The 22,065-nt window shown below is 44.5% G+C and overlaps 1 protein-coding gene across 2 annotated transcripts in view; it reads right to left on the minus strand.

Annotated features, from left to right (window-relative positions):
- Nucleotides 1–22,065, minus strand: part of slc8a4b (solute carrier family 8 member 4b) — a 112,654-nt gene that overhangs the window by 41,472 nt on the left and 49,117 nt on the right. Inside the window, exons 3-12 of one of the 2 annotated variants that reach the window (XM_030075565.1) lie at nucleotides 21,853–21,992; nucleotides 21,544–21,696; nucleotides 20,934–21,161; nucleotides 19,358–19,762; nucleotides 18,228–18,242; nucleotides 16,482–16,592; nucleotides 16,202–16,354; nucleotides 14,871–14,967; nucleotides 14,027–14,218; nucleotides 12,346–12,538 (exon numbers count right to left, since the gene is read on the minus strand). In XM_030075565.1, the coding sequence (XP_029931425.1) occupies nucleotides 12,346–12,538; nucleotides 14,027–14,218; nucleotides 14,871–14,967; nucleotides 16,202–16,354; nucleotides 16,482–16,592; nucleotides 18,228–18,242; nucleotides 19,358–19,762; nucleotides 20,934–21,161; nucleotides 21,544–21,696; nucleotides 21,853–21,992 (1,687 nt within the window). The remainder of the gene's footprint in view (nucleotides 1–12,345; nucleotides 12,539–14,026; nucleotides 14,219–14,870; nucleotides 14,968–16,201; nucleotides 16,355–16,481; nucleotides 16,593–18,227; nucleotides 18,243–19,357; nucleotides 19,763–20,933; nucleotides 21,162–21,543; nucleotides 21,697–21,852; nucleotides 21,993–22,065) is intronic. The other variant, XM_030075566.1, reaches the window with a different exon arrangement.

The following is a 22,065-nucleotide window of genomic DNA, read 5'->3' on the forward strand; positions in this document are numbered from 1 at the left end:
TGTTGATGTCTGAGACAGCTGGAATTTTTTTTTTTTTTTTCTTGTGAATGTTTTCTATTTTTATGCCATCAAACAAATAAATGGACTCGTAAAATGCAAGATGTGTCACAAATCATTTTAAGTTGTTTTAAGTTGCATTTTTCATCACATGCCAAATCTTTAGTGCATCAACAACCCAAGCAGGAAATAATAACCCGGCTGATTGCATTGAATACTTTTGACTAATATCAACCCGCAATTTGACAGTTTCTGACGTATTACATTCAAAGGTTATAGGCAAGGCAGCTAAAAATCACTCCAAAATTAGGCTAAATTTTGGCGAGAGAAAAACTAACATGTCTATTTTTAGTGGGGTCCCTTGACCTCTGACCTCCAGATCTCTGAATGAAGATGGGTTCTCTGGGCAGATGAGGCTCCTCCCTGTGCAGACATGCCCACCTCATGCTAATCCCATGCAGTTTGGAGCATGAACCAAGCAGGTTTTTGCATGCACTACAAAAGGGTTATATTGATCTGTTGTAAACTGGTGTATTTCTACATACTGGGGCCTAAACAGTTGCAAAAAATTGCGTTGGACTAGAAGGCTGTGACCCAATGAGACTCTTATGAATTCAATGCGTCACATTTGATTCATGTGTGATGATGTTCGCCCCCCTAATTGCTGTGTCACTGTAGTGAGACCATTTTTTGAATCCTGACAGCACTGTATAAAATGACTTATTGTGACCTCCAGGTTAATTTGAGCTGCATAAAATTTTACATCCACAAACTAGGGATCCAGGGAATTCAGAAGATGTACAGGAACAGTGATAAAAAAAAAAAAGGGGGAGTTTCTGAGCAATGAATGCTCCCCATCCAATTCTTACAGAAATCTCCAAATGTCAAAAGTTTTTGACACCAAATCAAAGCAAGAATTTTTCTGTGGTGTTCCTCAAGGTCTCGGTGTCCTAATGTGGTATTATGGAGGGATGTTTGATCCATTTTTATTGCAGATTTATGACTATAACTATAACTATAACTTGACATGCAGGGCTGAACTGCAAATTAATCTGCAGGTTCCTGAATTTCACATGATATTTACCACTTCTGTTCAGCATCTACTGTTGACCTTTTATGTTTCCCTGGAGATCACCTGCCCTCCTCTCAGATGGGTCCATAGAAACAGGTGGAATTAAGGGTTAAGGGTTAACCCTATAAAGCCTGAACTATGAAAGAATTGGCAGAAAATTCAAATTTTTTGAAAATGAACCCTTTATTTATTCCTATAACAAAATGTAAAAAAAAAAAAAAAAATTCAAAAAATATGTTATTACATGACCTTTCTGGTGTATGATATATGATATGTACTTGAAGTGCCAATGGTATGGTCCAGGGTGAACAGGGGAAGTGTTCAAAGGTATACAACAGTATTTTGGTCAAGTATTGATTAAACTGAAAAAGGAATGTGTGAATTGATAACGTGGATCATAAATGATACAAATGGCTTTATAGGGTTAAGCTCAAATTAGTGTGGCATCAAAATGGCACAGTTTACCGTCATCCAAGTTGTAAATCGTCAAAGCCTCTGTTCTAGACCAAATCTGGTATATCCTTGAATTTTCACCTCACTGATATTGGAGGAAACAAAACAAAACTGTCCTCTGTAACCACTTTAAAGTCAATATAGAGAGACAGGCTCCTGACAAGCAGGTGCTACACAGTGTTCAGACATGCTGGCTGTTGGAGGAATACTAAAGTGTGTGTTGCGGGGATCGACACAGACAATAGATGGGAAGGGGACGGGCGAGGGAGGGCGGCCAGTGACAGAGAGGAAAGGAATAGCAATGACTATTTGGCACCGGTTCGATGATCAACAAACAAACCATTTGCAATCAAGGTGAGCCGGTGACACGCCACGCGGTAACACCTGTAGCACAGCGCCATGAAAACACATTCACACACTTGCGCATTTGTACACGCGTGCAAAGAGTACACAGCTCTCGGGGATGTGGAGTTCAAAGGATATGTCTTATTTTGGGAGTCGCTTTGGGTTAGTCTCCTCACTTTGGTGACAGACGGAGGAACAGGTTGCAAATATCAAACACTTTGCAGAACGGCCTCGTGCACGCACACACACACACACTCTCAGTCACTCAGACACATGCACATATGCCCCCTCCTGCACACACACATACGCTCTCACTTTCCTTGTACTTCCTCTCTAATACTAAGTAACACGACGCCAAAGGGGGGGAGTGTGTTGTTTAAAACTTGCACACTGGCTTCCTCCTCACCAGCAGCAAAATATGACCACAGTTCTCCTGACAGCTTTGTCAAAAACACTCGGAAGTTATGTTTTGGCTTCATTAACACATAAGGCAGTATGACAGAATTACAGAGAGTAAATCTCAATATTGTGGAGCGGATTTTCAGCCGATGACACCGAGGGAGGCGTCCCACTTGGAATTCACCTCAATTTATTCCCAATCATGAAATAAATCTTCTCTGTTCAGAGTCCTCACGCATTTCGGAGGCAGCAGTCATTAACAGAAACGTAATGTTCTATTACACTCCGTCTCCAATCATTACATTCTCATTTCTCACCATTTCTGTCGGTGTCATCCCGCAGGAAAACAAAATAACAGATTATTCTTTACTTCAAGTGACGAGTGGAAAGCCGCCAAGCCGAGTTTTGTTGATGTCAACAAGTTGCGATGAGTTTCTTCAATTAAAAGTCGCGCTGATTGCCGGTGTCGGGATGAAAAATGTGTTCATTAAGCGCGATCCGCAGGAAAATTGGAAAGGCTGGAGAGTGCTGTCACTGCACAACGACAGTGAAGAGGGTGTCAGCTCAAAGATGTCACACGCATGAGGAAATCTTTGGGTTTTGGACAAATGTTGATGCTGGTGGCCTGTGTGATATGTGTCCATCCCCACAGACATGAAAACGGAAATGGAGACACACGTATACCCACACACACACACACACACACACACACACACACACACATACACACACAGAGCAGGGCAGGGCAGTCAGTGAACAGGTGTCGGCACAGTTTGGTGGTGACTGAAGCTCGTAATGAGCAGCCAGGGGAAAGGACCACACACACACACACACACACACACGCTCACCTACACACACTTGTCTGTGTCTTGGCTGTGACTTTGGCTGGGAGTTGGTGTGGTAGCGCCGAGCTGCAGGTCAGAGGGAGGCTAAGAATAAACTGCCCCTGCTGAGCTTGTCTCTCTCTCCCTCTCTCTCTCTCTCTCTCTCACACACACACACATTTTCCCGACCTTTTCAATTTGCTTGGGGCCTCTCCACCTCGACCCCTCCACAAACACACACACACACAAACTCACAGGTTGCTCAAATAGTTAGTGCTCATGTGGGCACAGTCTAACTCTCCTGACCTCTGCATATGCCCTCCGATTAACAGAGGGAGAGAGAGAGAAAGAGAGAGAAAGAGAGAGAGAGAGAGGGAGAGCAAGCGAAAGAAAGAGAGCGAGAGAGAGAGAGGGAGAGGAAAGATGAAAGCAGCAACTGATTGAATGGAGAGAATTACTTCATTCCTGCAGCATATAGTGAGACTGATAGTGAACTCACACATATATATGTATATGTGTGTGTGTGTGTGTGTGTGTGTGTGCGTGTGCGTTTGTGCGCGCATGTACGTGTGTGCCAATTTCCCACAGAGTGGCACTGAATAAATCGTCCTGAAATGAGAAAATCAGAAGCACACACACACACACACACACACATACACACACACACACACACACACACACAGCTTCTGGACATTCATTCATCATGGGCTCTGGGATGCGTCTACCCACTCCTCCTCTTCACTCCATCGCTCTTCTTGTTTGTGGCCGTCCATCCCTACATGTAACCGTCTTCATATAATTATTCCTCCATCCTCCCTCCCGTGCCGGCTCTCTCTCGCCCTCCTCTCCTCATCATTCAGTCATGAAGCATGGAAATCTTCCTCTTCACTCAATAAAGCCCCCCATCCTCTTCCTCGTCCTCTTCTATCCTTTCCTCCTCACCCCTGCTTCCCTCATCCTTACATTCTCCTCGTATCTTTCCATCCTCCTTCCCTTCTCCCTCTTCAGCTCTGTATTCCCGGCACTCCTGCCTCTCTCTGCTCCCCCTTTACTTTCCACGTCTCCCCAGCATCCTTCCTCCTCTGACCATCTTCTCTTTGTGCTGTATTCTTGTTAAAATTCTAATGAAAGTCCCTCTTGATAGTATTGAATCTTGTATTTGACATTGTGAGCCCCCCGATCCTAAGCACAACACGATGTCTCCTTTGGATTTAGGCAACAGCAGAGAAGCCTTGTTGAGCTCAGGCTGGTGTGAGGCAGCAAAGACCAACAGCTTAGGGATGGGTAAAATATACAACAACTACTAGCACTGACATCGAGGTGTTAAGCAAGAAATGAATGATTTAGCACAGGAGAAAGATTTTGATGTATGGAGGTTATTAAAGAACAGAACTCCTGGCCATGAGTTTGAATTGGTAATCCCTGGTTTGGCAGATTTCATTTCTCGTTCCATCGCTGTCTGTGCTCCAGGGGTGCTTTGCACATAAATGGATTTTTACTCTCAGTTTTTTTGCGGTGCCAGCGTGCGCTACTTCATGATTCAGGTTTGAGAGTGGCTCACTGGTGAGAGAGCAGCCTCAGGGCTAATTTATATCCTGCAAAACAAATATCGGTTTTGAACATTTTTCTGTAATTTTGAACATCCAAATCATCCATCATGCCCGTTCAAACTGAGGGACCACGTGCTCGAATTTTTTTTCGTGCATAAAACTTAACATTGCAATGGAAAATTCAATTGCAATCCCAGCATGGAGAAGTCATTTTTTTTCTAAAATTGTGTCTGAACCAGTGCAGAATTTGGTTGGCTGCCCGCTCCCCGTCTAAAGGGTACTGTCGATTCCAGTTGAGTGTCTTTGCTGAGAGAAAGCAGTGGCTTATGGGACTTTCTTGCCATGAAAGTTGCCTGTAAGGCAGTGCTGTGAAACCCTCATCCTAACCAGAGCCCTAACCCTAATCCCAGCCTGGAAGGTAGTGCTGCTTTACAGTCAACAGCAGGGGCAAAAACCAAAAAGCCTCGAGCGGTGCGACGCTGCAGACAGCAGGCTTAGAATCTGATCGTAGTTTTGTTTAAGAATCGGTTGTAATCCCACAAACTCAAACAAAAATGTAGTAGGTACCCCAAACACACATCTAGCTTAAATATACCAGTGTCATGTGTAACTTAATTAACTGGCAATGTTGAGATTGAATGATTTGAAGGTAATTTACTTTTGATTAATATTGATGCGCATGGTAACCACGCGTCCCGCAAATTGAGACCGTGTCCCGCATAATCAATGCTTGCTCTCAAAAAAAAAAAAAAAAAACTTGTTCGCCCTATCCCCCCGAGCCCCAGGCAGCCAATGTTAAAAACCTAACATTACTTGACAGTTCAGCTTGCTCACCGCACTCGCCACACCCACCCCTCAGTCGAACAGCTGTTGTCGTCTCCGCCGCCGGCGCGAGAGACTGGTGACGCGACGTTAGTTGTCATCAACTTTTTGTTGTTGTCATGACACCTGCACTGTTTGAAAGATACACACACACACACACACACACTGGGACAAGGAGCTAGACGCAAGCTTTCTATGAACTGTCACTGAATAATGGAGAATGAGACTGCTGCTGAGAAAGAGACTGAGGCGCCACCATCGACCAAAAAGAGAAAATGTATGTACAGAAAGGATTGGGAAAGTGAATATTGGTGGGTGGAAGGTGGTGAGGGGGATACCGAGAGGGCTTTTTGTGACCTTTGCAAAACATCATTCTCCATCGGGCATGGCAGGGAATACGATGTCAAACGACACAGGCTGACGGAGACTCACAAAAAACGTGTCCAACAGAAAGAGACATCTATGGATGCTTTCCTCCGACCTAAAAATGATTCTCTAGCTGAGTGGAGACTTGTTACTGTTCCTGCTCTGTTGAGCCAGTGCAATGCCAGTGAATCCCCAGACTAAAGTTTTATAAGCTATTTAATTTTATTTATATTTTCCATTGCAATTCATTCACTTTAAATAAAAAGTTAATCTTAAGTGGAAGTTCATCTGTCAATTAATTGAAATGTTTGAAATATTATGAATATCTTTTATTTAGAAAAAAAAAAAAAACACATTGAAAGCTAAGGGCTCATTAATAAGGGTGGCCTATTCATGAGCACACAGCAGCAATTACATATGTTAGGGGAACAGGGCAACATTAATATACCATGTAAAGTGGTATCTGCTAGAAATCTCACACTGTCCCTCAGAATCATACCCCTTGTCCCCCATTGGGCTTATTAGCAGGTGGTCACCCTACTGATGCGTGATTCAAATGAAAGGTCAGCGAATGTATTATGAGTTAGCATAAAAATCTTTTTTTTTTGTGCGTGTGTGCGTGTCCCCTTAAAAAATGACACCCCTGCCTGCAGGGATATTAAGGCGCCTGTTGTGCACCTGCTCAAAATTGAAACAGTGCTGATATTCATGATGCCATGGAGAAGCAAACTAATCTGTAGGGAAAGAGAGAAATGAATGTTAAGTCTTAGTCCTTAAACATAAGTCACAAATATGCAGGGTGCTCTTAGAAACAGGGCGACAAAGTCAAACATAAGGGAAGGCAAAAATGAAAAAAGTGAAAAATCGAGGAAGAGAAAAACAGGTAAGCGTAAAAATTTTTTTTTTTCTGTTTCTGTTCTGATTTGTCAAACGGATCTATCCCCACATTTGGACACATTCAAGTACATTGAGTTTACAACAAATGCCCATGTTGACCCAGACATTTTATGAAATGCCGCGGGTGATCAGATGTTGGATGACACTGTCAAACGTCATTTGTCTAATGAAGCATGAACCAGCTTTTAACTGCAGGACAGTCAGCAAGCAGCCGCCCTGCTGAAGTGTCCTTGAGCAAGACACTGAGTCCGATGGAGCTCCGAGGGTGTTGGGCTGCGGCTGAGCCTGACCTCTGACCTCCCTGTGGACGGGGGGAAATGAAATGAGAATTTCCTTAAAGGGATGAATAGACTACAATATTATTATTTTTTGAGAGTTGGAGGGCTTCAAAATCATATGAGCATTTCCTTCACTGCTCTCCTCTTCTCCTTCTCCCTCCTCTTATCTCTCAGAGTCTCCTCTCTTTCTTTTTTCTTTCCTCCACCTCCCTCCATTCCCTCCTCCTCTTGCCGCGTTCAGCCTTTCACTCAGACTTTCAGCCGCTCCCAGACTTCAGAGAGAGAAGGAGGAGATTTAAATGTGGCGAGAGAAACAAGGGAAGTGACAGATTAGTGCAGAGGTGTTGAGGTGAAGGAGTGTGAGGAAAGGAGAGAAAGACAGAAAGGATGAAACAAAACGGCAGCGGATGAGTGAAGGGAGAAACAGGGAGCGGAGGGAGAACAAGGGTGGGAGGTGTGGATGCTGAGTTATGGCAGGGTTGCGATCCAGCTAAATTGCCTTGGCAGTAAGTCCCACTTCTCTGAATAGAGAGCTAGACAGAGACGGATGGATGGATGGAGAGGAAAGAGAGGGCACCTAGTAGAGGAGGGGAAGGTGGGAAGAGGAAGAGGGAGGTGGATGAGACAAAAGGCAAGGCGGAGGAAGTTGAAGGTGTCAGGTAGAGAGAGAGGGAAGTGAAGGGGGAGGAGGAACGGCTTGACAGGGGGAATTAGGAAAGGTGAGAGGCAGAGGAGAGAGAGAGATGTAAATGAGGAGGAATCAGGAGGTGGTGGAGAGAGGGAGGAGGAAGGTGCGGGAGGTGAGACACGAGATGACAGAGAGGTGAAGGAAGAGGAAGAGGAGGAGAGGAAGGAAGGAAGGAGGAAGAGAGGAGGGGGCTGAGACACAGGAGCTGGCGTTAAAACTCCTTTCGTGTGAATGAAAATCTAAAAATATACTGGAGAGACAGAGGGGGGATGGGGGAGAGGGAGACAGATGGGGCCAAGCAAAAGAAAGAAAGAAAGAAAGAAAGAAGGAGGTGGAAGCAAACTCAAGGTCAACGCCGAACATAAATTTAACGAGGCAGAGAAAAAGAGGAAAGGGGGAAACCGAAAGGAGGAAAAACAAATGAGAGTTGGGGATAAAAGGAGGTTTACTGGTGTAGAGAGGAAAGGGGAGATTTTCTGACAAGGAGCTCAAACAGTATGAGAAAAAGAGCAATGATGAAAAGGGGAGAAAAACAACAGGAAAGGGAGGGCGGCTGCAGCAGGGAAAAAGACAGGGAGGGCTATTATAAGAAGGGGCAGACAGATTAGAGCGAGAGAGAGATGAGTGAAGTGAGACATGAGAGGAAAAAAAGAGAGAGAAATAAATAGAGCAACAAAGAACGAGGGAGCTCCAGGAATACTGATAATGAGGGAGGTAAGCCCCAAGCCAATTATCAAGTGGACTTTACTTTCTCACGGAAGAGCGATGGATGGACGGAGAGATGTAGGGATAGATGCAACTATGAGGATAAAAGGAGACAGAATGAAAACGAGAGGGAGAGATATTACACAAAAAGGCAAACGAGGGAGGCAAAAACCAGAAAGAAAGAGCGAGAAAAACAAAGAAAACAAAGTGCTGGATTGGATGAGCGTGGCGAGTGCAAAGAAAGGGAGACAAAGCGGGAAATTGGGGATGAGGGATTAAAGGAGAGGTGAAGAAAGGGAGGGCGGAGAGAGAGGAATAAATCAATACGCCGGGGGGGATTCCTCATCACCGCCTCCCTCGCTCGCACTGCTTTACATGGTAATATCGGATTATCGATCCCTCCCGCCCGTCCTCCCATCCAGCTTTTCCCGAGGAACAACAGGCAGCTTCAAAGCCCCTCGATTTGTCATCTTTCTTTCATCCCTCGCTTTCATCCCTCATCCCTCCATTTTTTTCCCCCATTATTTCGCAGCTCGCTGTTGTTTTGCTCATCGAAAAGGCGGGATCTTCCTTGGCCAAGACAGGGAACGTCAGGATCATCATGATGAGGAACCAAAATGGAGAGCAACCCTCCAAACAGTTGATGTGGAAGCTTTCCAGCTGATGTTTGATGACCATGTTTTAGGTTTTAGAGTTTAAAATAACCAAAAACCAATAAGCTCTACCGGGAACTATTCTGAAAAAGGTTCAAATAACTTTTTTGTTGTTGCTTATGTCCTTAGAGGAACCATCTCTGGCTCCTCGAAGACCTTTTCGATGGGGATTCACATTTGGGGATCCTTTGAAGAACCATTTCTAGCAATACGCCTTTAAAGAGCCATGGCCTGAAGGGTTCTTCAGGAAGCCTTAGATGGTTTCCTGGAGCACCGTGATGAAGAAGTGTTTCTGGTTCCAGTTGACACCTTTATTTGTGGTTTAAGAACCGACAATTAACAGCTGTTTCCATGAACCACAGCAGGAACCTCAAAGAACTGGCTCTTTGTACCATCAGAAAGAGCCATTTGAATCATTGAGGGATCACGGCTCTTTAAAAACCATGGTCAGGAAGGTTCTTCGAAAAGGTTTTCCAGTGGCTTCTCTCTGAAGAACTCTTCTAGGTTTCAGATGACACCTTGATGTTTCTGTGTGGATGAACCTGAGGGAACTTGCTGTAATGATCATTCACAAATATAAACGGCGAAGTGATTTTGCTGTTTTATGATTGGCTCTGAAGTTGTTTAAATGATAGGTTGTAACTGAATGTACGCATAAAAGCAAGAGAAGGTATAAAGAGGGAGATTAATTCTCAGAGAAGGGAGATTTCTAGGACTTGTGGCAGAGGCCTTGGCATTGATTCCCTCCTGATTTACACAACAACATCACTGGGACTGCCTGATAGAGATTTGGAGCAGCCGAGAACACTTCGCTCTGTATATTACTGAGATCTGTGCATTTTCCAGCTAAATTACTTTCTCTTAGCAGATTTTTGTCCCCCCTAGGCAACAGTAGCTCCTCAAAGGGCTCGACACGCCGCCTCTCCTCGGTGATGTACAACAGCCAGGAAACCTGCACTGCTCAGCCGGGGTTCATAGATGAAGGCTCCTATTGGTTCTCCGAACATATTCTCACACTTATCTCTAAAATCCTCCTCTACCAGCCTCACCAACACTTGTTTCAGCTCTCTCTGCCTCTGTTTCTACCCCTAATCCCTCTCTCATCACTCTCTCTCACTGTTCATTAGGTTTTTATCAATAGCGATCTCTTACTTGCAATCGATAGCACATCTCAGCACACACACACACACACATGCACACGCACAAACCCACACTGCCCTTGTAGTGACACTCCTACCTGGAGGCTGGTTGGTATCAGCTGGCAAGCTTTTTGTCCATTTGTGTCAAAATGTCCAACACACACGCACACACACACACACACACACACACACACACACAGGTAGATACACTCCATCTTTTCCTTAGACCTTCTCCTCAGGCAAGCTACAGATGAGCAGTTTTTGGATGGCCTTTGTACACACCCACAGTAACCCACCCACACACACACACCCACACACACACACATAAACACAGCGCAATATCTTTATAGGCCCCAGAAGGCACTGATGAAACTGCATTCCCCACTGCTTTATGTGGTGGTCAATTTAACACTGCTCACATCAGCATATTAAAAATGCATGTGCCCAAGGACGCAGGAGCAAATTGGTAAATGAGTGAGTGTGTATGTGTGTGCACTCGTGTTAAAACAGAGGCCCTTGAAGAGTAGCACGGCACTATACGGTTATCTACCTAATAGAGCTATTCATGCTCTGAATACATGTTAACTGCTCAATTACACCGCTACTTCTGAATGAGAGTCAGTCAGCACAAGAAGAGAAAGACAGGGTGTGCCACCGGTGATCCAAAAATAAACAAGTGGATGCTTGGTGCTGGAAGGAAGACGTTGCTTTTGAATAGATTTGACTAACAATACCAGTCTCACAACACTTTGATGTGTCCCCTGAAAGTAAAAGTAGAGGTTTGGCCACTAGTTTGCCAAAATACATGCTAATGCTTTTGCACAAGGCTGGATGGATGATATTAAGAACCACCATAGTATATTAAATACTGGACACGCTGACTGTGTCCTAACTCTGGGTGTGTGAAGGTCTAGCCTTCAGAGGACCGAAGGCTAGACCTTCCACACTGCTACCTGAGACGCTCTGCTGAGGATTCACCCTTCGTCATTCACTTTCCGTTTCACTTGCCGCCGCTGTGGCTATCTAAAATGATGACGGCGCAAAATGGATTATGGGATACAGAGGACGACAAAGGATGCATTGATATTGTCCTCCAAATTCTGCTTAAAGAAGGCTGCGTGTGTGGGCCATGTTTGGAGGACACTTTGGACTGGGACAGTCTTGTGGTAGAAACTTTGCACACAACTGTTGTGTAAAGTTTCTAAAATTTCAACCCAAACGCTACTGAGGATTAAGTGGGTTCAGGCTCAGATTATCAGGTATTTCAGTCAGTTTATAAGGGAAATGGATGCTGACGAGGTAAAGAAAAAATTTGACTCAAGGGAGGCTTTGGTAAAGCAGGTATCGGGGAACTTATTCACAAAACAGCTGCAGTTCAGTAGCCCTTCATTTGCACTCAGCAGAAACAGTATTATTTTTTCAATGGGAAAACAGACTGGACCAGTCTTATTATAAATACCACTAATCATTAGGCTCGGGCCAGTGTCCAGTGTGAGTTTGGGGTCTGGGTAGGGATTTGGTGTTTGGACCCGTTACAAACTCTAACATTGTGAAAGTGTTATAAATCTTCATGTCAGACACAGGCTATTCTCCGAGTACTGTGATCAGTATCTGAGCCAGCACTCTCATTTTGGGGTGCCATAAAGTGCCCTCGTCTTTAACAACTGTGGCAAAATATACAGACTTCTTGAACCCTGCTTGTTCTCGCAAATGCCAAAATAAGAGAAGGGCAAAGAGAGAGGAGGTAGAGAACAAACTGAAGATATGATGTGACAGGACGGTGTCGCTGGAAATAATGTCTACTATGCCTTTTTAATGTCTTAACCTAATTTTAGATGCCAATACTTCCTCCTCTTTCCAGCAGGATGGACAGGCAGACAGACTGTCTGCTGCTATCATAGGAACGCCCCTTCTCTCAAACCACATTTACATCTTAGACATTTAGCTGAAACTCAAGAGCAAGTTAGAAGCAGCAGCTTGTTCACTTTGACAGGATGCACTGGTGCAAAGATTCAGCCCCCTGATCTTATGGTTTGGAGGCAGCTGCTGATCACCCAGTTGGAAATGCACCTAAATGCGATTTGGTTTGTTTTTTTGTTTTTGTTTTTTTGCAGCTGGATGGCGTCATAGCAACCGACAGCATCACTCGCTACTCACATGGTCTCGTCATTCTGAAACTCCAGCTTCCCGGCAGCCAGTTCATAGTCCTCCCCTCCTTTGGCGGTGCCGTCCAGGGTCCGGTAGGGGACGGCGACCAGGCCACGGGCCCCCGACGTCCTCTGCACCTTCACCTCCATCACACCTACACTCTCGCTCACCCTCTGACTGGCACTCTCAAAGGTAAAGATACCTAGAGGGAGGGAGGGGAGAAGAAACGTAGGAAGGAAGGAAGTGAAGGAGGAAGGACAAAGAAAGAAAGAAAGAAAGAAAGAAAGAATGGGGAAGATAATGTGTAAGGAGAGAAATAGAAAAAGAGAGAGAGAGAGAGATTAGGCTGATAAACACCCACACTCTCCCTCCCCTGCTCGCTCTGCATGGCATACAGTGTATACAGTGCAGTACCTGGAGCAGAGAGCAAGAGGGAGGTGGACGAAATGAGAGAGGGAGAGAGAATAATAGATTACCACCCACTCCCTCTAGATAGAAGATTATAAGTATTAGGTAAACGCCCACTCTCTACTCGCTTTAATTCTCTTTGGATATTATCAAAGTCCTGTAACTGGAAAAAGTGGTGACATTGAGGGGATGGGAACTTTTTTTTTTTAACCCTCCACCAACTACAAATCCTGGGACCATATGGTGCTTCATCACTAAGCTGAGGCAAAAACAGGCCAGAAGGGTACACACTTGTCCCCGACTCACACGTTTCTATTTAAAGTATGTGTTTTCAGATGGTGAAACTAAGTGAACTGAGGTTAAGCCTCTATTTTGAGCTTTTGTCAACGTTCCAATGTAAAACAGGCTGTGAAATGTTTCGACGGGATAATGTTGCCAGGCATAAAGAGTGGCTCGTAGCAAAGTTAGCATTTTAGAGGCCTGAACAGCCACAAGACCTTGCTTGATTCATTAGCGTTTACTCACATCTTGAATATGAAAGCGACCCATTCAAAATTTCAAATTCTGACAATGCAAGAACTTCCAAGTGCCAAAGTTTCACCCATTTCGTATTCATCAAGCAAATCCTTGCATCAGAACTTTGTGTGTTTGTGTTGGAGCAAAATGTGGTCAAAATTTCTCTGAGGGTTTTAAATGGGTTGTGTTCATACTCAAGATGCATAATGCAAATGAACCGCAATGTCATCTTGAGGGCATTTGGGCGAGCTCCTCAGCTGTACATGCACATACAGTACAATGGAGGACCATGTGCAACCATGTTTATGAAATGCCCACTCACAGTCTGGAATTGCATTTGCTGCCCATCAACAATTACTCACTGAATATTGTTACAGGGAGCAGTGTGAGATTCATTGACCTCAATTAATTCAAAGTCTTTTTCAACACAGCTCTGAACCAAAGATGGCATTTTGAGGTTTGGCATCATAACATAACATAAGATAAGATGAAACTTTAATGAGCCCCATGGGGGATTTGGTTCATTGCAGCATCAAATCCGAAGATACAGCAAAGCAAAAAACTGACAATGCCAACAGTTCAAAAACATGCTGAGGGGATATGAGAGAATAGAAAATCATGCATCATAAAAAGTCACAGAAGGTTATAAATGAAAGACTTGCCATCGTAAAAAACAAACAAACAAACAAAAAAACAAGTCAGAAATCTTAAAAACTCGCACTAGTCAACCTTGTAAATTGCAAAGCGGTTTAGAGCTTCCTCTCACCTGCATGATCGTCGTCATAAATGGTCACCGTGGCGGTGTGGGCGTCGCCCAGCTCAGCTTTGGGGGCGGTGCCAGAATCCAGAGGGGCGGAGCCATGCTCAGGATAACCAACCACCCGAGGGTTGCTGAGGTGGACGTAGAAATATTCGTCTTCCTCAAAGATGTCGTCATCGATGACCCCGACTGTGATCTCTGGAGACAGAACAGTCATTTAGGATGTTAGATTTTGGTTTTAGTATTACAACAGTCTGTGGTGAAGTGACTGTAGTAGCGGCATTTGTGCTGCTGCAAAACAATGAATCACATTTTCTAGTAATCAGTCTTAAAACCTTATTTAAAACCATATCTGCTTGGATTCAGATCATTTCTGTGCTATTTCAAACGTACTGTCACTTGCTCCCAAATAAATGAACCTGATTAGAAACAACTGAAATGATGTGGGACAACATGAGGACACCTGAAAGTGGGCTGGCGGGGCAGCAAATAGTCACAAGATAAAGTAAAGAAAAACAGAATGTAAATAAGAATACGCTGTGGCAGAGGAAAGTCACAAAAAATGAGAAAGAACATGCTATTCAGAAATGAGATGAAAGTATTAAAAATAAGATGATAGCATAACTGTAGGACTGCACAGAAGTAACAGAACTAGGTGAGACAAAGGAAAAATATTTAATATGGTATGAGAATATACAAAAAAAATGTGCATCATGAGATTGAGTAAATTCGGGTAATTCATTCTCCATAATAAGTTCCCATGTAATAAATGTCCCGTTTGCTGTGTTCTTTAAAAAAGAAAAAAAAAGGTATGAAAAATGTCTTACTTGACTTGACATGGAATTTTTACCTTTGAGGGTCTCTCCCGGCTTAAACAGCAGCGTTCCCTCGGCAAACTCATAATCTGAGCCCGCATTGGCTGTGCCGTCCTCTGTGCGGTAATCCACCTGGGAGAGAGAAGTAGAAAGCGACAGAAAGAGAGAGAGAGAGAGAGAGAGAGAGAGAGAGAGGCATGGTGGAGAGAGAGGGTGAGATGCAAAGAGAAAGGGAGGAGAGAGAGTGAGAGAGCGAAAAGAGCCGCCAGGAAATGAAACAGAAAGCGAACCGATAGCAAAAGAGGCAGATAAACACAGAGCGAGAGACGGCGAGGAAAAAAAAAAAAAAGAGAGAGAGAGAGAGGGGAGGCAAACGGGCAGAAAGCGAGGGAGATGTAGACGAGGACAGAGAACAAGAGGAACGGCTTCATTATCCCGAGCCCTGTGGTCAGATACAGCGAGATAATAAAGACTTTGAAGATAGTGTAACAAACGTCCTGTTGTGAACTTTCCCTGAATCCACTTCTCTCTCCCTGGGTCGTATTTCTCAATCGTCTGGTCCCTCCACAGCGAGGTGCAGTCCCACTTGGGGAGCAATAAATCCATGTAAACAGATTACCACCAGTGGATTCTATAAACTGGGGGCCGCCTCTATAAAAATCAGCGATAAGATGGTGGATAACTCAATCGAACCAGGTGTTTAGGTCGCTGTGTTCTGGCTGGTTCTAGGCATAATTGACTCATTTTTACTGGAGCTATTGCTAATTATTGTGTCTATTTTTAACCCCTCAGCAAAAGCACACACACCTCATGAATGCATCGTTTTCACTGAATGCGAAGGCTAACGCTCAAAGGATCCTTAGCAGTCAAAACTGTGTTGTGAGTAAGAATCAAAACCGAGAGTAGGAGACGTGCCAAGGATGTGAGTGAACTTGATCCAAAGCCGATTTTTCTTTTGCTCTAGTCTCTGTCTGCCTGGGTGTCTCTTGGCCTCTCTCCCTCCTCCCACACACACAGAGCACACACACACACACACTCATATTACTATTCTTATGAACGATTCATTGACTCACATTCATTTGCGACCCCTATCCACCACACGTCTAGCCTTGGCTTTCATTCTACTCTACATCCATTTTTTTTAAAGGTGAAAACAACAAAAATGAAAATCTTTCTTAATCTGGGCGAGTCAGCAGTCTGTGCAAATATCCAATCTGTCTTTGAGAGCTTGGTGTGCAACATGCTACACAATGATTTAAGGTATTTTGTGTGCAGGTTTCTGAGTTTAGCTTACTGCATGGTGCACAGTGAAATTCAAAAATGTAAATACACACACACACACACTCACATACACACAGATAATCACCTTGACAGTAACTCCAGGGTCTCCTCCGTGCCTGGCGACAGTCAGTTTGAGGGAGCCGCAGTTCTCGAAGCACTGGTACAGAGAGGGTTCAAACTCCATCCTGACAGTGTGGGGGTCGTCCTCCTGGGCCTGGGTCTCATGGCTGCTCACCACCTGGGCGGTGAAAACACACGTGCGTGATGCGGGAGGTGGGTTATAGCAACATGCGGGGCGTTCTTCAGCTCTGAATAACACACAGAAATATAAAGGGGGGAGGAAAATTCAGGGGAGTGATGGTTACCTTGCGAGCCTGGTCGGCGGCATGCTTCTTGAGGATGTTGCCGGCTCCGATCATCATCCTGGTTGCCTGGATACGGTAGAAGGCTCTGCTCTTCTGCTGCTGCACCAGGACCTGGTCAACCAAATCAATCGAGGAATTCACCGATCGATCTTATTCATCACGTTCATTTATAGTGTTAGTCTTTGTCCGGATTAGTCCTCGCTGAGGTCAGTTCAGATTTTACTCGGATGAAGTGAAACCTCATCCATCACCGCGGTGAATTTGCGTCTTGACCTCAACGTGGAGGTCAGAGGTCAGAGGTGAGAGGTCAAAAACGGAGCACTAGGCCTGAAGCTGATAGATTCGGTGTCTTGCTCAAAGACTGAGGGATGGTCGACCCTGAATGTCCACTTCTTTGCTGCTGCTGGTTTGAATCGTGCCTCAGCCTCATTTCCAATTGCCAAGGCAGACTAGTTAAATGACTTGCTCGGCGGAGCCACTTTGACAAGGAGTGTTTTGACACCGCTGCCCACCTCCTTCAAGTGTTAACCTCCTGGTAATGCACCACAACACAGTAGCTGGCCCTCTCATAATCAGCCACACACTTGTTAAAGACACGCTGGCCGGCGGATGGGCAGCAGTTCCACCTCTGTGAGTCACCGCTCCACGGGTGTGTGCTCTTTTTCTTTGAGATTTTCTTTTCGGAGCCGCTCTGTATCAGCCACTAAATAAGTACAGTTTGCTGAAGAATAACACCGTGGCAAACTGTGGAAAAAAGCCCTCAAAACCTAATAAACCTTATCTATTTACACTTGATCTATGAATAATGATTTCAGGCTAAATGTGACAACAAATAGCACCACATCCCAAATTAAAAATCTAACAAATTGCTTACTGTTGCTGTGGAGCTTATTTGATTTAGACATGAGCTGGGCAGAGGGAGATTTATTTAACTTTAACAAGGGAAGCGAGCCGGCGTATTGCCATTTTACTGTCCCCATAAACTCTACAGGTATTTAAAGGAATGCATTCAGTCCGCCTAATTGTTCCTTATTGTCATAAAAGGCTACACACGTATTAACTCGGTCTATGTTTCTGCAGCCGGTTGGCCAAAACTGACAAACGTCCCATGCCTGTGACCACGACCACTAATTAACGCGCATTTAACGATGCGTGGTGACTGCAATAAAAAATCTTTAACCTTTTAACCTTTACCCAGTCAAGTTTCAGTCCATCAAGATATTATTGTTATTCACAGCAGCAGCCTGGGGGAGGAGCTGCAGAGGGGAGGGAGGGCTGAACACACACAGACAGCTGGGAGTCGCCCAGAGCACCTTGAGGAACCTACCGACCAGCCCTCACAGCCAAACACTTCATAGCAAGAGATGACTCGGGGAGACAAGGAGGGGGAGGGAGAAAAGCAGAGAAGAGGAGGCGAGCAGCGGAGGCCTGGACAGCGTCTGCAATCCAACATTGCAGAGACATCAGCTGTGTTTGCTGTGAAAGTGTCGGTTTCACCGTGGAGTATTCAGTGTGTGTGTGTGTGTGTGTGTGTGTCTGACAGCTATCTAGTAGCAGCTCCCTCTTTTTAATCAGGGACAAGAAACGATTAACCAGCAAGTCGATTAATCGCTGCGTGATGCACTATGGTTGACTATAGAAATTCAACTAGAGACAAGCCAGAGTTTAATATGGCGCAAAGCACTAAATTCCCATCGCTCATCAATATCAATTTAGCAAATCACATATTTAGGTCGTTTCACTTACCGGGAATAAAATCACCTTGATTGCACAGGGGGGGTTTGCATGTTACACAACAGAAGTGCTGTCAATCAGGTCAACAGGCACACTCCTATTAGCAGACCAGTGGTTTTGTCAGTGATTCATCAAAACATTAGCTGAATCTCCTGAGAATATCGGTGAAATTCCCACGCTTAGTCTGTTCTGAACTCTGTCAATTAGCTGCTCAGTGTCTCGATCAGGATTAGAGACTGTGTGTGTGTGTGCCTGTGTATGTATGTGTGTGTGTGTTTAGCTGTGTTTCCATCCAAATGTTGGGAATCAGAAAACTTCGGTAGTTTCTCCAACATTTCCCAAAAGGGTGTGCACACTCACCTCAGGTAGGCTATGCTTGTTCAATAAGGAAATCATACCAAAAAAAAAAAAGCAATGGAGATATTGATTTCTTTGTTGAATAAATAATGAGTTAGGCTTGGAATGATGATTGTGCAACAGCTAGGAAGTGGCTTCTGAAATCCTGAAACGTCTGTATCATATCTGTCTGTTACGAGCAGCATCAAAACCGTGTCCCATAGGAATGAATGGATGTTCATCAAACCATAAAATAATGTAAATGTCAGCTGTGAAGAAGGCCTCAAACCACAACTGAGGCTCTGTGGCTATTAGTTCATGCATGAGGATAAGTGCATTTCCTCTTCATGTAAAAGCAGGAGATACCACCATTATCTCACAATGATGACTTTCCCAATACTAATCACTTATTTAAAGTCTGCATTCAATTTATCGAGTATAGATGAGGCCGAAGAAATAACATGGTGAAATACTGTAAACAAAACTGGCAGACTCCTCCTCTTTGTACAAGCATCACTCCTCCAAGCCCAAACTCACTGTACAAGGACAAAAAGTGGAATGCAACGGCAAAAACAAATGATTTCAATCACTTTTTTTCTTGCATTTACATATTTTTAGTTTGTTTACAATTCTCCCTTTTTGTCTGCAGTGCCTCGGTTTATTTGCAGTTTTTTGTTTACCAAGCTTCCCAACTGTTTGCAGTATTTTTTTTGTCTTTGGTTTGCAGTTTTCTATGTGGCCTAATGTTGACTCCGTACGTTTCAATAGCAGTTGCAGCTATAGCATGTGTGTGCTCTCCTCCCCACCTGGTAGTTCGCCATCTCGATGAGCTGCTCCATGTCTTTATCCGGATGCCTCTGCTTCAGCTCCTTCAGCGTCCTGGCCATGTCCCGCCGCGCCTCGTCCTCCTCGTCCTTCGCCCCTCCCTCCTCCACCAGCCCTCCGTCCAGCCCTCCGTGACAGTTCAGCCCCATCTGTCCGTCCAGCTCCAGCATGTCCATCTTGGTGAAGCCCCCCAGCGCTCCTCCTCCGTCCATCCCTCCTCCCAGGCCTCCATCCGCGCCACCCTCCGTCTCGATGATGATGCCGCGGTTCTTGTCGGCGCGGTAACGCTTGCGGACGTACTTGTAGATGAGGAGGCGCCGGTCGGCCACCCAGGCCTGGACCACACAGAGCGGGAAGAAGAGGAAGGTGAGCACCGCCTCCCATACCTGTAGGAGAGAGAGAGGAGAGGGAGAAAGAAAGATGAATATATGAGTATATAAGACAAATTATTTAAAGGTACATATATTTTGACGTTAGGATAACAACTGTAACAAGACCATCACTAAATATAATGTAGCTTGTGCAGTCCTCTACATGCTATTTTACACTGTGTGCCACTCGGTTGGATTTGCAGGGACCCAATGAATTGCTTTATGGCATAAAGATGCGTTGCTTTAGGGCACAAATGAAGAGTGAATGGTCAATGAAAAACTCACTTCAGCATTTTAGGTTGTATACCACTGGGTCAGATTTTCTGGGAAATCTGCAGAACTGCTTTACAACACAAAGGGATTGTATTGTATTGCTTTATGGCACAAAATGGGAGTGAAGGGTAGACAGAATAGTCCTTTCCCATTTAACAGAATAAAGTATTTAGTGGAAGAAACGGGAAATGTGGTTTTAATTTTGAGAAATATGAGCACCAACAATAAAACTGGTGTGAGACTAGAGGCATCTCCATTAATTTGTTCACAGTCATAATGTTGTCACAATTCATTTGACAATCATATACTGATGCTATATTACCTTTAAATTTGTTTTGTTGTCACCACATTATGGGAAAAACAGGAATTTGTGCTACTGAATGTGTTGTACATATGCTATTTGTCTTGTTTTAATTGATAAAATTATCTAGATAGATAAACAGATTGAGAGACAAACAGAGACTAGAAACTGAGATCGTAGCTTTACAAGTCCGTAAAACTTGACCTTTCTCCTTCGCTGCTTCTCTAGCGCTTTCAGCTCGCCACAGATCTGCACTTCATTAAAAGGAGACCTTCAACTTCAATAGAAGCGGAAACGATACAACACTTCTCCACACCTGAATACTCTCAGGATCACACACAGCCAGGCACACACATACAAAAGCTTTTACTCCTTTTAATTCATCGCTGACCCCAGTGAACAGATACCTGGAGAAAAAAAAAAATAACACCATTCAGGAGGAATAGTGTTATTTTTTTTTTTAGGTCTTTTCCTTCATTCTCCAAAGACAAAGTCAGATCCACACGTGCCTTTTCCTTTCCTTTCAACTCCTCCATCCGTCCTCTCCTCCCTGCTTTCAGCCTTCCCACCTATGCTTCTTTGTTTCCCTCCATCCCTCCCATCCCTGCTCACCTCCACCTCTCCAGGTGAGAAGACGCTCAGAATCAGATAGAGCCAGATGTAGGCGAAGATGCTCCAGGCCGCCGTGACGAAAAACACCCGCAGGTGTTTGATCTTGCGCGTCTCTCCGTCGGGAACCACATACACACACAAGGCGATGATGATGAACATGTTGAAGGCAGCGCTGCCCACGATGGTGCTGGGACCCAGAGAACCGGCCTCGAACCCGTGACCACATACCTATTCGTTTTCAGGGATGAAGATGAACGGTTTTTGAGAATTTACATAGATTTCACATGCCTCTGATAATATTTAATTAAGTAATAGAAGTAAAAACACAGAGGTTCCATATTACTGCAGCATCAATTAGAAAAATACCATAATATCTCATTCCGACTTGCTCTCATCAAATGAAGGACACTCTTTATGTAAATTGCAAGCAGTAATGTGACCCACAATCTTGAAATCTAAGGTCTGTTTTTTCATTTTTTTTGAAGTAGCATTGCTGATTTCAAAGGCATATGTAATCTGATTGCACAATAACAGCATGTAATCAAAACCGTCAGTTTATGGGTCTGCCTGTGAGTCTTTTTCTGCGCATCTCTGGATGTGGTGAACTCACCTCGATGACAGAGAGCAGGATCTCCGGGGCGCTGGAGCCCAGAGCCATCAGGGTCAGATTAGAAACCGTCTCGTTCCAGATCCTGACCGTGGCCGTGGTCGTCTCGCCGTTTGGCTTCTTGATGGTGATCTCCTTTTCCTGCGAGGTTATGACCTATGGAGGGGACAGGAGGACAGAGGATTCATGATATTTCCTCAAAGTGACACTTCTGTGGCTCAAACATGGAAAAAAGTATAATTGTGTCATTCAGCCGTGCAGGATTGGTGCATCTGTAAAATCAATGTGCGCTCATGGGTGTTTGTTAGCTACCTCTATGGAAGACATGAATCGATCCGCGATGATGCTCATGCCCAGGAACATGTAGATGAGCGCTACGAAGTAAACGATGGCCCGTGCCACTTTGTCCCCCACGGAGGGGTTCTGGGGGTTCCACACGGGCAGGACCACTCCTGAAATCGATGATGGGAAAGAAAAAAAAAATAATGTTTGAAAAGAGGTTTTCTTTCCTAGCAGGAGAAAATG

The sequence above is a fragment of the Myripristis murdjan genome, chromosome 18 (genome assembly GCF_902150065.1).
Source record: "Myripristis murdjan chromosome 18, fMyrMur1.1, whole genome shotgun sequence".
NCBI lineage: Eukaryota > Metazoa > Chordata > Actinopteri > Holocentriformes > Holocentridae > Myripristis > Myripristis murdjan.